Source organism: Saimiri boliviensis, chromosome 16 (genome assembly GCF_048565385.1).
Source record: "Saimiri boliviensis isolate mSaiBol1 chromosome 16, mSaiBol1.pri, whole genome shotgun sequence".
Lineage (NCBI taxonomy): Eukaryota > Metazoa > Chordata > Mammalia > Primates > Cebidae > Saimiri > Saimiri boliviensis.
The window spans coordinates 76,458,014-76,471,837 of NC_133464.1; the positions used below are offsets into that span (position 1 = coordinate 76,458,014).

At 40.9% G+C, this 13,824-nt stretch overlaps 1 protein-coding gene across 4 annotated transcripts in view; it reads left to right on the forward strand.

Moving 5' to 3' along the window:
- The window catches only part of N4BP2L2 (NEDD4 binding protein 2 like 2), a 152,221-nt gene that overhangs the window by 101,850 nt on the left and 36,547 nt on the right, over positions 1–13,824 (forward strand). For all 4 annotated transcript variants that reach the window (XM_074387864.1, XM_074387865.1, XM_074387863.1 and 1 more), the window contains 2 exons: positions 6,501–8,242; positions 11,268–11,353. In XM_074387864.1, coding sequence (XP_074243965.1) covers positions 6,501–8,242; positions 11,268–11,353 — 1,828 coding nt within the window. The remainder of the gene's footprint in view (positions 1–6,500; positions 8,243–11,267; positions 11,354–13,824) is intronic.

A 13,824-nucleotide genomic window follows, 5' to 3' on the forward strand; every position in this document is an offset into this window, starting at 1 on the left:
TCTGTAATGTGTAGTCAAGAATTTCTAGTTTCTGTTTATGTAAATTGGAAGTAGAATCCAAAGAAATATTCAAAGCAATATGAGTGCAAGATCATAGGTCTTTATTATTTTTAACCAAATTTTATAGTTATCCTGCCCATTTAACAGTTGTTTAGCACTTTGTGTTTAGTGAGACAAACTACGTAATTATAGTAAAAATTATTATTGACATAAACAGACATGGGAATAAACCCTTCTGACTCCTTGTAAATATACAGTTCTAAACAGTGACAGCAAAGTGTGCAGTTACACTGGAGAGCAGCCAGTGTAACTGCACCAGTTGGGAGCATTTAGTATGAGTCATTAATATCAGTCATTATTGTAAAGCAGCAATGGAGAAAATCCATTGATTGCTCTATCTGTTGAGTAGAGGTTATTTAAGAGCATTTGTATTAGTAGTCCTTACAACAACTCTGCAAAGAGAGCTGTATTCCTCATCTTAGAAAGAGGACGTGATTTGCCCAAGATCCCATTGCTAGCTGAGAGATCTCACTGCTAGCTAGGGCCTGGTCTTGGCTATGACTGAGCCAGGACCAGGACCTGGGCCTCAGTTATTTCAACCATTCATTCCATAAAGCCATGAGACTTTTCTTTTATTATCTACATGTGTTTTAATCTCAGATTTACTTCATTTATTGTCCATTATCATAAATTAGTAAATAGGATTCTGCATTGGGAAATGTTTTTCTCTGGACCTCTTAATTATTTTTTTTTTTTATGAGGGTTCTTACTCACCATGCTTTCTACCTTCCCTTCCTGCCTTCTTCAGCTTTATCTGATTGTCGTCTCACCTTTGTCATAAGGTCACAGTTCACTTGATCGGGTGGCTTGTATCTGAACAAACACTTTCTAATTCTTGAGAGGTCCACTCCATTGCTACCTACAAGCTTGGATTCTAAGCAAAATCTTACTCATCATAGATGTACTACCATTTGTTCATTTCTTATTTTCTTCTTTCTTTTCAAAGCTACATCCTGTGCCTCTAAATCTCCCGATTTCCTCTCCATGACTAATTTTTTTTTAGTGATTCTTTTTTTCTTCCAGTGGTGCCATTCATTCCTCAATGAATCAGCATCAGTGAGATCAGATTTAATGATCCTTGACACAGCTTTGATGAGACACTTTCTAGATAGATGTTTCTAAATAAAATGCATCTACTGATTAGCCACATTCAAACAGAAGTTATCACCACCACCACCACTACCAAGTCTCTTATTTCCCAGGGGCTTCCCAAGCCGGTGTTACTGGTTTGTGTTTCCTTTCCGGAAGGCCAAGTCTACTGTTTCTGGAACAAGGACGGTAGCTGTATAAAGCTGCAGTGGTGCAGAGCTAGTAGTGTCTCTGGCCCTTCATTGTAGAGTCAGTCTTAGGATATTCATACCTCTTGGCATTGTGTTGTATTTTCAGTTGGAATTCGAATCCTAAAAGATTCCTTTGATTAACTCTTAGCACACTGCCTTAATAAACTGCCTGATCTCCCAGGCTCTGATAGTTTACTTTTTAAGCCACCTTATTCTTTCATGGTCCAGTGTTTACTTCTCTGCAGGCATAGTGGGTTGTTAACATTAGCAGGTTCTTCCCTAGAAAGCAGACTCAGGAGAGAAAAAAAGACATTGGCAGGGTCCCTATTGCCCTTTTCCTAAGCAGGTGATTGTAATCTGCTTAAAAAACAAAGAAACTCTTAGGGAGTATTAGAGAAGCCCTTAGCGTTTTCACTTTCTGACTTCTTTGTAAAGGACAGATTAGCCTATTCTGAGCGAGCTTTGAGACAACTGATTTACCAACCCTCTCTCCAAACCCCTATCTCACAGACTTTTATGTTGCTGTAAATAACCACTTCCTCCCTCTAATTAGTCAGGCCAATCTCCTTGTACTCATACTTGCTTCTTATCTTTTTCCCCATACCCTATATCTGATTTGTTTTCAAATGTTACTTCTTTTTCCTTCAAAACAGTATCCAGAATGTGACCCCTTCTCACTACCTCCACCCCATAAGTGAATTAACTCTAGGAGTTACTCGTGCCCATCTGTTGATCTCAGTTGTGGGCCATCTATTCTGGCTTTCCCATTGCTTGTATGGAGCCTTGACATGAGGGCAGATTAGGGAGAAAGGCTCTGGCTCCACAATATCTACTTTCACTTCCTCTTGTTTCTTGTTTGATTTCATCCAGAGAAAGGAGAAATGACAGGATAAAAGTTTCAAGACACTGTTAAGTTAGTGATAAGAGAGGCCCAATAACAGCTCTCATGAACAAGACTCAACCCTTGCCAGCTGAGTATCTTCTGTTATGCACATTTGCAGATTTGAAAATGAGAGGAGGAAGAAGAGAGAAGGAAATGTTTTGTACAATTTGCTCTTTAAATCGAGAGGCAGTTTTGCATAATGGTTAAAGAGTGCAGACTTTAGAGCCAATCAAACTCGGTCTGAACCTGCCCTAGCCATGTGATTCTGAGCACATTGTTCTGTTTCTCTGTATATTAGTTGTCTTTTAAGATGGGGTTAAAACTAACCTTTGCCCTTACTTCATATAGTTTTGAAGATTAGGTACATGTAAGGTAATTAAACAGTCCCAATACATAGTAAGCTTAACATTCTTTTTCTATTTTTTTATTTTTATTTTTATTTTTATTTATTTATTTTATTTTATTTTATTTTTTTTGAGACGGAGTTTTGCTCTTGTTACCCAGGCTGGAATGCAATGGCGCGATGTCGGCTCACCGCAACCTCCGCCTCCTGGGTTCAGGCAATTCTCCTGCCTCAGCCTCCTAAGTAGCTGGGATTACAGGCACGCGCCACCATGCCCAGCTAGTTTTTTGTATTTTTAGTAGAGACGGGGTTTCACCATATTGACCAGGATGGTCTCGATCTCTTGACCTCGTGATCCACCCGCCTCAGCCTCCCAAAGTGCTGGGATTACAGGCTTGAGCTGCCGCGCCCGGCTTATTTTTATTTTTTTTTTGAGACAGAGTTTCACTCTTGTTACCCAGGCTGGAGTGCAATGGCGCGATCTCGGCTCACCGCAACCTCCGCCTCCTGGGTTCAGGCAATTCTCCTGCCTCAGCCTCCTGAGTATCTGGGATTACAGGCACGTGCCACCATGCCCAGCTAATTTTTTGTATTTTTAGTAGAAACGGGGTCTCACTATGTTGACTGGGATGGTCTCGATCTCTTGACCTTGTGATCCACCCGCCTCGGCCTCCCAAAGTGCTGGGATTACAGGCTTGAGCCACCGCGCCCGGCACATCCTTTTTTTTTTTTTTTTTTGAGACAGAGTTTCACTCTTGTTACCCAGGCTGGAGTGCAATGGCGCGATCTCGGCTCACCACAACCTCCGCCTCCTGGGTTCAGGCAATTCTCCTGCCTCAGCCTCCTGAGTAGCTGGGATTACAGGCACGCGCCACCATGCCCCGCTAATTTTTTGTATTTTTAGTAGGGACGGGGTTTCACCATGTTGACCAGGATGGTCTCGATCTCTTGACCTTGTGATCCACCCACCTCGGCCTCCCAAAGTGCTGGGATTACAGGCTTGAGCCACCGCGCCCGGCCTCGGCACATCCTTTTTTTGAAGCCAATCTTCCAAGTACAATTGTAGACCTTACTCTTTCTGATGGCATATGGAACTATAAACATTTTGATGATGAGCCGTATTTCAGTAACTGCATTTCCCTAGAGTAAGGCTCTTCTCCTTGCTTGTACAGTAGAGAGCTGTTCTGAGGGACAGTGACTATACATTAGTGCATTAAGCTCCGCAGAATCACCAGTGCTGCAGTGAGTCTTAAGTCCTTAGTATATTACTGTTTAATCAAATGAATAATACAACAAACTCTATTTGTTCTTTTTCTCCTTGCCCTGCAACAGAATGGTTCACATTTGAGCAAAGACAGGAGAGTTTGTTTTCAGAATGACATACTAGTTTGCAGGATGAATTTCATAACTGACATTACCCCTTGGACTACAACTAGGACTTTCATTGGAATCAGGTAGAACTGGCCATGAAGGAGAATTACAATGACAGATGGCATGCTTTATTCAATATTCTTTTTATAGAGGCCCCATCACAACTGTTTCTAGGTACGTTAATGTTCCTTAGAGTTCTTTCTAAACCAACATCTAGGAATGTGTAAAGAAGGGCAGCAGCAATTAAGTGACAAAGAACAAGATTTTCGTGTGTCCTACGTATTGAAAATTGCCCCAGCATGTTGAACAAATCAGGCTAGCAGCTGGGGGTAGGTTTAATCTGATTTGTTCAGTGCCCAGACAATCAATTGACTGTTCTCTTTGCCTCATCATCTCTTTCTTCTTCCAGGTTTGTTTGCTTGCTTTTCTATTCCTCGGTCCTGGATTTTCCTGTCAGCGGTGTCAATTGTCCTTCCCCTACTAGTTTTTACTATGTCTCCATTGTCACCTTGACCCTGACTCTGATTATCCAGGGTGAAGACTGGATAACTAGATCTTTACATTCTAAATTAGAAGATTTCCTAAATCCTCCTTTCTCTCTTAGGATCAAATATTGTCTTCACTTAAAGGGAGCTATGAACTTTCAGTGTGCTGGATGAAAGCACCATTGTTCTTTTGGATGGGATAATTTTTCAGAGGGCATTGCAGGATGGTTAGCCTCCCTGGCCTCAGGCCCTAATGCCAGTAACCCATTACCAGTCATTCTGGCCACCAAAAATGCCTTTACACATTTCCAAGTACCCCACAGAGTAGTGGTATAGTCTGTGGTTTAGAACCACCAAAATATGGGCAGTTAGCAGCATTCTACCCAAACACTGGACTCGACAGCTCACTATCAACCATTCTTTATGTCTAGAGGAAACTTAGCTATTAAAGCCACTAAATTTGTCCCATTCTGAGACTATAACAGCCACTTTTTAATTTTCAAAATCTAAGATGTTAGGAAGTCCAAGATTATTTATTGGTAGGTTTTATATATACAGACATGCACCACATAACAAAATTTCAGTCAGTGACAGAGCATATATATGACAGTAGTCCCATAAGATTATAATACCATATTTGTCTGTACCTTTTCCAACTTTAGATATGTTTATTTATTATTATTATTATTATTATTATTTGAGACGGAGTTTCGCTCGTTACCCAGGCTGGAGTGCAATGGCGCGATCTCGGCTCACCGCAGCCTCCGTCTCCTGGGTTCAGGCAATTCTCCTGCCTCAGCCTCCTGAGTAGCTGGGATTACAGGCACGCAACACCATGCCCAGCTAATTTTTTTGTATTTTTAGTAGAGACGGGGTTTCACCATGTTGACCAGGATGGTCTTGATCTCTTGACCTCGTGATCCACCCGCCTCGGCCTCCCAAAGTGCTGGGATTACAGGCTTGAGCCACCGTGCCCCGCCCTTTATTATTATTTTTTATTGAGACCGAGTCTTGCCCTGTCACCCAGACTGGAGTGTGGTGGCATGATCTTGGCTCACTGCATCCTCCACCTTGCAGGTTCAAGCAATTGACATGTCTCAGCCTCCCGAGTAGCTAGGATTATAGCATTGCACCACCATACCCAGCTAATTTTTTTTGCCATGTTGGCCTGACTGGTACCTCAGGTGATCTACCCGCCTCAGCCTCTCAAAGTGCTGGGATTACAGGCATGTGCCACTGCAGCCGGCCTCTAGATATGTTTGGATACATAAATACTTACTAATGTGTTACCGTTGTCTACGGTATGCAGTATAGTAACCAGCTGTACAGTTTTGCAGCCTAGGAACAATAGGCTATACCATATAGCCTAGGTGTGGCATAGGCTATATCATGTAGATTTGTGTAAGTACACACTATGATGTTCACACAGTGATGAAATTGCCTAAGGATGCGTTTCTCTGAACATATCCCTGTCAATGTATGCTCATATATGAAAGATGTCCTTTAAGGAAAATATTAGGTTTTTACCAAGTTATTGATTTATGAAATGGTTACATGTATATTAGCTTTAGCTTTCTCAAAGCATATTCATTTTTAATGTATAGGATTAAAGCATCTCTTTTTAAAAGTGATTTTAAATATAGTACAAAGTATGGCTGGTGCCATGGCTCACACTTGTAATCCCAATACTTTGGGAGGCTGAGGCAGGCGGATCACCTGAGGTTAAGGGTTGAAGACTAGCCTGGCCAACATGGTGAAACTTCATCTCTACTAAAAATACAAAAAAATTAGCCGAGCATACTGGTGGGCATTATATTATACCAACTACTTGGGAGGCTGAGGCAGGAGAATTGCTTGAACCTGGGAGGCAGAGGTTGCAGTGAGCCAAGAGTGACAAAGCAAGACTCCAACTCAAAACAAAACAAAACAAAAAACAAACCCAACGAAAAGTACATTCACATTGAGAATCTCTTGTACTAAAGGTTTTTCAATATGCGCATGAAGAGTATGATGTTATAGTTTGCTTATGTTACGCACATAATTAAGTCGTACATTTTCTTAATTCTTTTTTATTTCAGAGAAAGAGTTTTGAAGAAAACTGGGCATAGGCTCAGCAAAACCAAACAGAAGAGAAACAGAAAAAGAAACAAAAAGCAGAACAGTCAGAGTAAAATCATGGAGGAAAACTCATTTGAATTCTCAAATGACCTTACACCAGGAGATCAGGACCCAACTCAGAGGGAAGAGGAAGAAATTGAAAAGACCAGAAGAGAATCGGAATACCCCTTCACTGGTGGTCTACAAAATGAAGTCAGAGATTTTGTGAATGGGTATAAAGAAAAAGGATGGAAAAACTTACATCCTAAAGACAGTTTCCAAAACGTTATGTCTATAGTTGAATTAGACAACACACCAAAGAATTCCCTCTCTAAGGAAGGTGATAACTTGTTTTTAAGTTTGTCATGGATGCTAAATCAAAGCGCTGTTACTTGTCCAATAGTGACTCAAAATCTTTCCTGTGTAACAACTGATGACTGCTCTGGCATGAAGGTAGAAAAGCATATTAGAAATAAGCATACCATAGCATGGGACATCCAGGACCTTCCTGTGGAAACTTCATGTTTATTTATGAAGAAGAGAGAAATAGTAGATAAAAATCTCCCACATCAACCCATTCTGTGCCCTCAACATGGAACCAGAATGTCAGATAATGTTTTAAGAGAGGAACAGTTGTATGCAACTAAAATCAATTACTGGGCTTTTTTCACAACCAATTTATCTGAAGAAGATTTACAGTTGGGCTCTGATAGACAGCCGTATTTTGGTAGCTGGCCTGCAGGACTTCTTAAGTTTGTATGTGAACAGAGACCAAAGAAAGATAGAGCACATAAGCTGACTGGTCCTGACAGCAGAGGGCAATGGATTCAATTGATCTTCACTTCCATGGGAGCATCAGAACCAGGAAGCAGTCCAGAAATACTGATAGACAAGCTACTGATAGGAAATGAAGATTTTTCACCTCCACCTGAAACTATAGATTCATTCATAGAAACAAACCTCTTCAGAAGCTGCTTACCTCAGCTGGATGTACCAAAGAATGCCTTGGAATCAACACAAAATAAGAAAAGGAGGCAGAAAAGGATTTTCAATTTGGTACCAAACTTTAGCTTATTAGGACAGAATCATATAAATGTAAAAGAAAGGGAGAAATGTGACCTGTTAACAAAAGCCCAAGGAGTAAAAATTATTTTGGGAGAAGAAAAAGACAGAATTTCAGAAAGGAACAGTGAAGAAGAGAATAAGCAAAAACTTATGACCTTTGATCATCATCCATTGTGGTTTTACCTTGATATTATCAAAGCTCCCCTTCTAAATAGTGGTGGACAGTATTATTCTCATTTGCCTAAAGACTCAAAGCACAGACTAAGGTGCTTTGCGTCTTTCTACGAAAATTATATTCCTTCTCTTGTGCTACATTATATATCTAGTATTTGGAAGGCAACTTTTACAAACAAACTGTTTTTGACTTTCGAATCTCAGACAAGAGAGGGTAATAAAAAAAATGACGCAGGGTTTATTTCTCCAGAAATTTTACACAGTCAACCTGACACTTCATGCTCTTTGGGAGTCGCTTCTGATTTTCAGTTTTTAAATGAAAGGTTTGACGGAAAGCTGAAGAGATGGGAAGAACCTAAGCAATTACCGGCTGAGGACAGCCAAGGCCTGACAAGCACTGACGCTACTTCCCTTGGGCTGCCATTAACACAAGGGTTTGCCTTTCAACTGGTAAAGCTTTTTGGATCTCCAGGCATTCCAATGGGTAAATTGTTGTGTGTGTGTGTGTGTGTGTGTGTGTGTGTGTGTGTGTGTGTGTTTTGCTAAAAGTAAAAGATCTAGTTTAACATATGTAAGTAATTTTGGAGGTGTTTCTATCTGGTGGTTAGTGATTTCATGCAGTTTATTGATCTTGTGATGCTTTTCAGCAGTGAGTGAGGACCCATAACAAACGGTGCTTGATCTTCAAAGTCTCCCCTTTGCTGCTGGTAGTCTTCACGTTTCCCTCAATGTCTTTGAGAATGTGGACTACTTGGACCCTCAATTTCAATAGATACTGGGAAAAATGAAAGATGAAGCAGGAAAAAGGGGTTATGTAACCAGTAGAGATGGCTGCTTAAAAAACAAAAACAAAAACTTTCTTTTTCTTTTTTTTTTTTTTTTTTTGAGATGGAGTTTCACTCTTATCGCCCAGGCTGGAATACAATGGTGCGATCTCAGTGGCTCACTGCAACCTCCACCTCCCGGGTTAAAGCAGTTCTCCTGCCTGCGCCTGCCACCATGCCCAGCTAATTTTTGTATTTTTTAGTAGAGACAGGATTTCACTATGTTGTCCAGGCCGGTCTCAAACTCCTAACCTCACGTGATCCACCTGTCTCAGCCTCCAAAAGTGCAGGGATTATAGGCCTGAACTACTTTGGCTGACCGAAAAAAATCTTCCTACTTTCTGCCTTTATTTTGACACATGGCCCTTTCCTTTCTCATTCACAATTATGGCTCCCAAATACAACATTAGTAAATGGGGGATGGCAAAGACTACATGATGGAAAGATATCTGAAATACTTGAATTTGGTTTTTAAAGGCATTGTATTTGTTTAAACAGAAAAATTAGCCAGGCATGATGGTGCATGCTGTAATCCCAGTTCCTCAGGAGGCTGAGGGAGAATTGCTTGAACCTGGGAGGCGTTCAAAGGATCCTGAAGGACTCCCCTGATGAGACAGGAGTCTGACCAGTTGACTTAAAAAGCTCCTTCAGTCTCCTAAGGTTGTTATTTTGGGGCCGGGTACGTGGCTGACACCTATAATCCTAGCACTTTGGAAGGCTGAGGCCGGATGATCACTTGAGACTGGGAGTTTGAGACCAGCCTGGTCAACATGGTGAAAATCTGCCTCTACTAAAAATACAAAAATTAGCTGAGCGTGGTGGTGTGAGCCTGTAATCCCAGCTACTCAAGAGGCTGAGGCAGGAGAACTGCTTGAACCTGGGAGGCAGAGGTTGCAGTGAGCTGAGATCACACCACTGCATTACAGCCTGGGTGACAAAGCAAGACTCCACCCCAAAAAAAAAAAAGACTGTTATTGAAATGAAAAAATCTACATGTGAATGAAACAAGCAAAAATATGATTTTTTGATACTCCAACTAAATTCTTTTTGGGCTGGGCATGGTTGCTCATGCATGTAATCCCAGCAGTTTGGGAGGCCGAGGTGGATGGATCATCTGAGGTCAGGAGTTGGAGACCAGCTTGGCCAACGTGGTGAAACACCGTCTCTACCAAAAATACAAAAGTTAGCTGGGTGTGGTGGCGCATGCCTGTAATTCCAGTTACTCAAGAGGCTGAGGCAGGAGAACTGCTTGAACGCGGTAGGTGGAGGTTGCAGTGAGCCGAGATCACACCATGGCACTCCAGCCTGGGCGATAGAGACTCTGTTTCAAAAAAAAATTGTCTTCAATCATAAGCATACTTAAGATAATATCTTTATGATATTTATCCCAACTTTTCCTTACTGTAACTCAATAGCTGATACTTCCTAGTGCTCTTCCTTGGGGATAGAATCGGTAAGATTCAAGATGCCAAAACTCCAGTTTCTGCAGTTCTCCTGTATCTTGGCTTGTTACGCTGAGTGTTTTCACTTGGCTTCTAAGCTTCTGATATTCCAGATACACTTGGTCTTAGCAGTTCAGACCAAAGATTGACTAAGTCCTGGGACCAAGGAGTCGTAGTTATCAACCTGCTCTTGGGGCTCTGGCATCATGTTTATCATATTTGTAAACTGTGAATAATTACATCTTAACTATTTGCTGTAGTTTTTCTACCCACCTCCTACATGTGACCAAAGAAACATACCAGTTTTTTAGAAGTAAATGCATTTGCTTTGGGGAGCTTTAAATGATAACTGAAGACATTTTAGATCTGGGATCTTAGTCCAAGGTGCATATTCTGAATTTGTATGTAAAATTTTGGAGGTTATTTTGCACCATTTTGGGGGAGGAAGTCCATTGATTTTGTCAGCTTCTCAGGATGGGTCTATGATGCATAAAGATGAACAATCATTGCCTTAGAGAGGCACCAGAATGCATGAAGGCACTATTGTGAAAGTATTCTAAGCCGCCTCTGACCTTGAATGCACAATAACATCATAATCAACAATAATCAAGCATCCATTAATTAAATTTCAGAAAGCTTTTTAAAGGAAATAGACCTCATTCATCAAACAGCTCACCTTCTAAATGCGGAGACAAGACTAAGATAAAACAAAATTACTGGACATAGAAAATGTAAATGATAAGCTATGAATATTTTAGGAGTGAGAATTGTAGTGCTAAAAGGATTGTAGAAGAGAATTTGAGGTTATAGTTTTGTCTGGAATGCCTTCCATGTGGAAGCGCATTATAAGTACTGTTTATACAAGGGAGAAAGTATGTAGCTTGAAAGAAAAACAGAGGGAAAGAATTTCATCGTTGGAAATGGCATGTACTTGGAAGGGGAAAGGGGAAACCATAAGCAGAGGCTATGAAGTGATTTGTTTGGCTAGATTGGACAAGCCAAGCTTGTGGTCAGTGGCCTTGTAAATAAGGCAAGAACTCAGATGAATCCTAGTATTCGAGTCTGGGTAGTGTTTACTGATTGAGATCTGAGACAAACTCCAGCTTTAGACATCACCGAAATATCTTTAAAACCAGACTTTTAATGATATGGTGAGTTAGATATCAGGTTTGCCTGTTTTCACACTTAGGGTAAAAATCTGTGTGACATTAGGGATGAGATTAGTTCTTTCTTTTTTTCACAGAGTCCTTGTTGCCTAATGACTATGTGGTTCCCCTTGACTGGAAGACACTAAAGATGATCTACCTGCAATGGAAGATGTCAGTGGAGGTACATATATTTATATTTATATATATATATATATATATATATATATATATATATTTTTTTTTTTTTTTTTTTTTTGGTGGGGGATGGAATTTCGCTCTTGTTGTGCAGGCTGGAGTGCAATGGCACGATCTCAGCTCACCACAACCTCTGACTCCTGGGTTCAAGAGAGTCTCCTGCCGGGCGTGGTGGCTCACGCCTGTAATCCCAGCACTTTGGGAGGCCGAGGCGGGTGGATCACGAGGTCAAGAGATTGAGACCATCCTGGTCAACATGGTGAAACCCCGTCTCTACAAAAAAATACAAAAAATTAGCTGGGCATGGTGGTGCGTACCTGTAATCCCAGCTCCTTAGGAGGCTGAGGCAGGAGAATTGCCTGAACCCAGGAGGCGGAGGTTACGATGAGCCGAGATCGCGCGATCGCACTCCAGTCTGGGTAACGAGCGAAACTCCGTCTCAAAAAAAAAAAAAAAGAAAAAAAAGAGATTCTCCTTCCTCTGCCTCTGCCTCCCAAGTAGCTGGGATTACAGGCATGTGCCACTATGCCTGGCTAATTTTTTGTATTTTTAGTGGAGACTGGGTTTCTCCACGTTGGTCAATCTGGCCTTGAACTCCGGACCTCAGGTGATTCACCTACTTCAGCCTCCCAGAGTGCTGGGATTACAGGTGTGAGCCACTGCACCTGGCCAGTGAAGGTATATTTTTTTGGCTTTCAAATAGAAACCACTGTTCTATTCTCTACTTCTGTGAGCTTAACTTTTCAGATTTCACATATGAGTGAAATCATGTAGTATATGTTTTTCTGTGTCTGGCTTATTTCAGTTAACATAATTTCTTCCAGGTTCATCCATGTTGTTGCAAATGACAGGATTTCATCCTTTTTTATGGCTAGATATTATTCCATTGTATAAGCTGTGGTGTGCATTGCATTGCAAGGTGGCTATAGTTAACTATAGTTAACAATAATGTATTATATTTCAAAATAGCTAGAGGAAAGGATTTTGAATGTTCTGACTACAAAGAAATAATAAATGTTGAAGTGATATATATGCTAATTACCATGATTTGATCATTACACAATGTACACATGTATCAAAACACATTATGGTCAGAAATACGTACAATTATGTGTCAATAAATTTTTTTAAATTATGGAATAAAAAATAAAATTAGAGAAGGTCTGTTTATCAAACTTGAGAGAAGTGCTACGTACCTTAAATTATAAAAAGAATGTCTATGGATGGTGATCGGTGGATAATATGCATGTTTTCGTTCAATTAGTCCCAAGAGAAAGTTGCATTTAATTCCCTAACTTCATGGAGGAAAATCCAAGCATAGGGACTCACTGGGGATGACTGAGGTGCCCACTTTAGGAGAGTCCTTTTTTCTTCATTACACCTTTTTTCCTGTCCAGCCCTCAGCCTTATCCCTTATGATAGAGTAACAGCTACAAATTAGATTTGTGTTACTTGACTTGGAGGCACCTTCCTATTGTGATCTTCGGTCCACAGTGACAGACATGACTATTCTGAGGGCTGTTCATTTTCCAGGTAGCTGAAGGAGGGCCGGCTTAGAAGGGTAGAAGGATGATAGAAAATCTGGAAGAGCCAGTACTTCACCTAAACTCGTGCGGGTGGCTGGGGTTCTGTTCACATTAGTTGGTTATTATTTAAATGTGCCCAGAGGCAATGCTAGGGGTGCATTTTGAAATGAATAGTAAAATCAAAATATAGTGAACCATTACAGAACTAATAGTTCAGGACAGTAGGTACTTCTTAACTGTTCTCATAAACACTGCTATGGGAAAAGTAGACTCATTTTGTCTGTTCGTTTAGTAAAATCAAATATAGTTTTTCTCAACTTCTTGTTTCTCCTTATTTCCCATGGAGACCTTATTGCCACTTAAAACACACATACACACACAGAGAGCAGTGTTTTAAATGTTCACATTGACATTTGTGGCCAGGCGCGGTGGCTCATGACTTGTAATCCCAGCATTTTGGGAGGTTAAGATGGGTGGATCACCTGAGGTCAGGAGTTTGAGACCAGCCTGGTCAACATGGTGAAACCCCATCTCTACTAAAAACACACAAAAAATGAGCCATGTGTGGTGGTGCTTGCCTGTAATCCCAGCTACTTGGGAGGCTGAGTTAGGGGAATCACTAGAACCTGCAAGGCGGAAGATGCAGTGTGCCAAGATCATGCCACTGCGCTCCAGCCTGGGCGACAGGACAAGACTCCGTCTCAATAAATAAATGCATTAATTAACGTATTTATTTATAATATGTTTATTATATTTCTTTATCTCTTTTTTTTTGAGACAGAGTCTCACTCTCTCGCCCAGGCTAGAATATAGTGGCGAGATCTAAGCTTACTGCAACTTCTAGCTCCGAAGTTCAAGCGATTCTCTTGCCTCAGCCTCCCCATGTAGTGGGACTACAGCCATGCCCCACCACGCCTAGCTAATTTTTGTA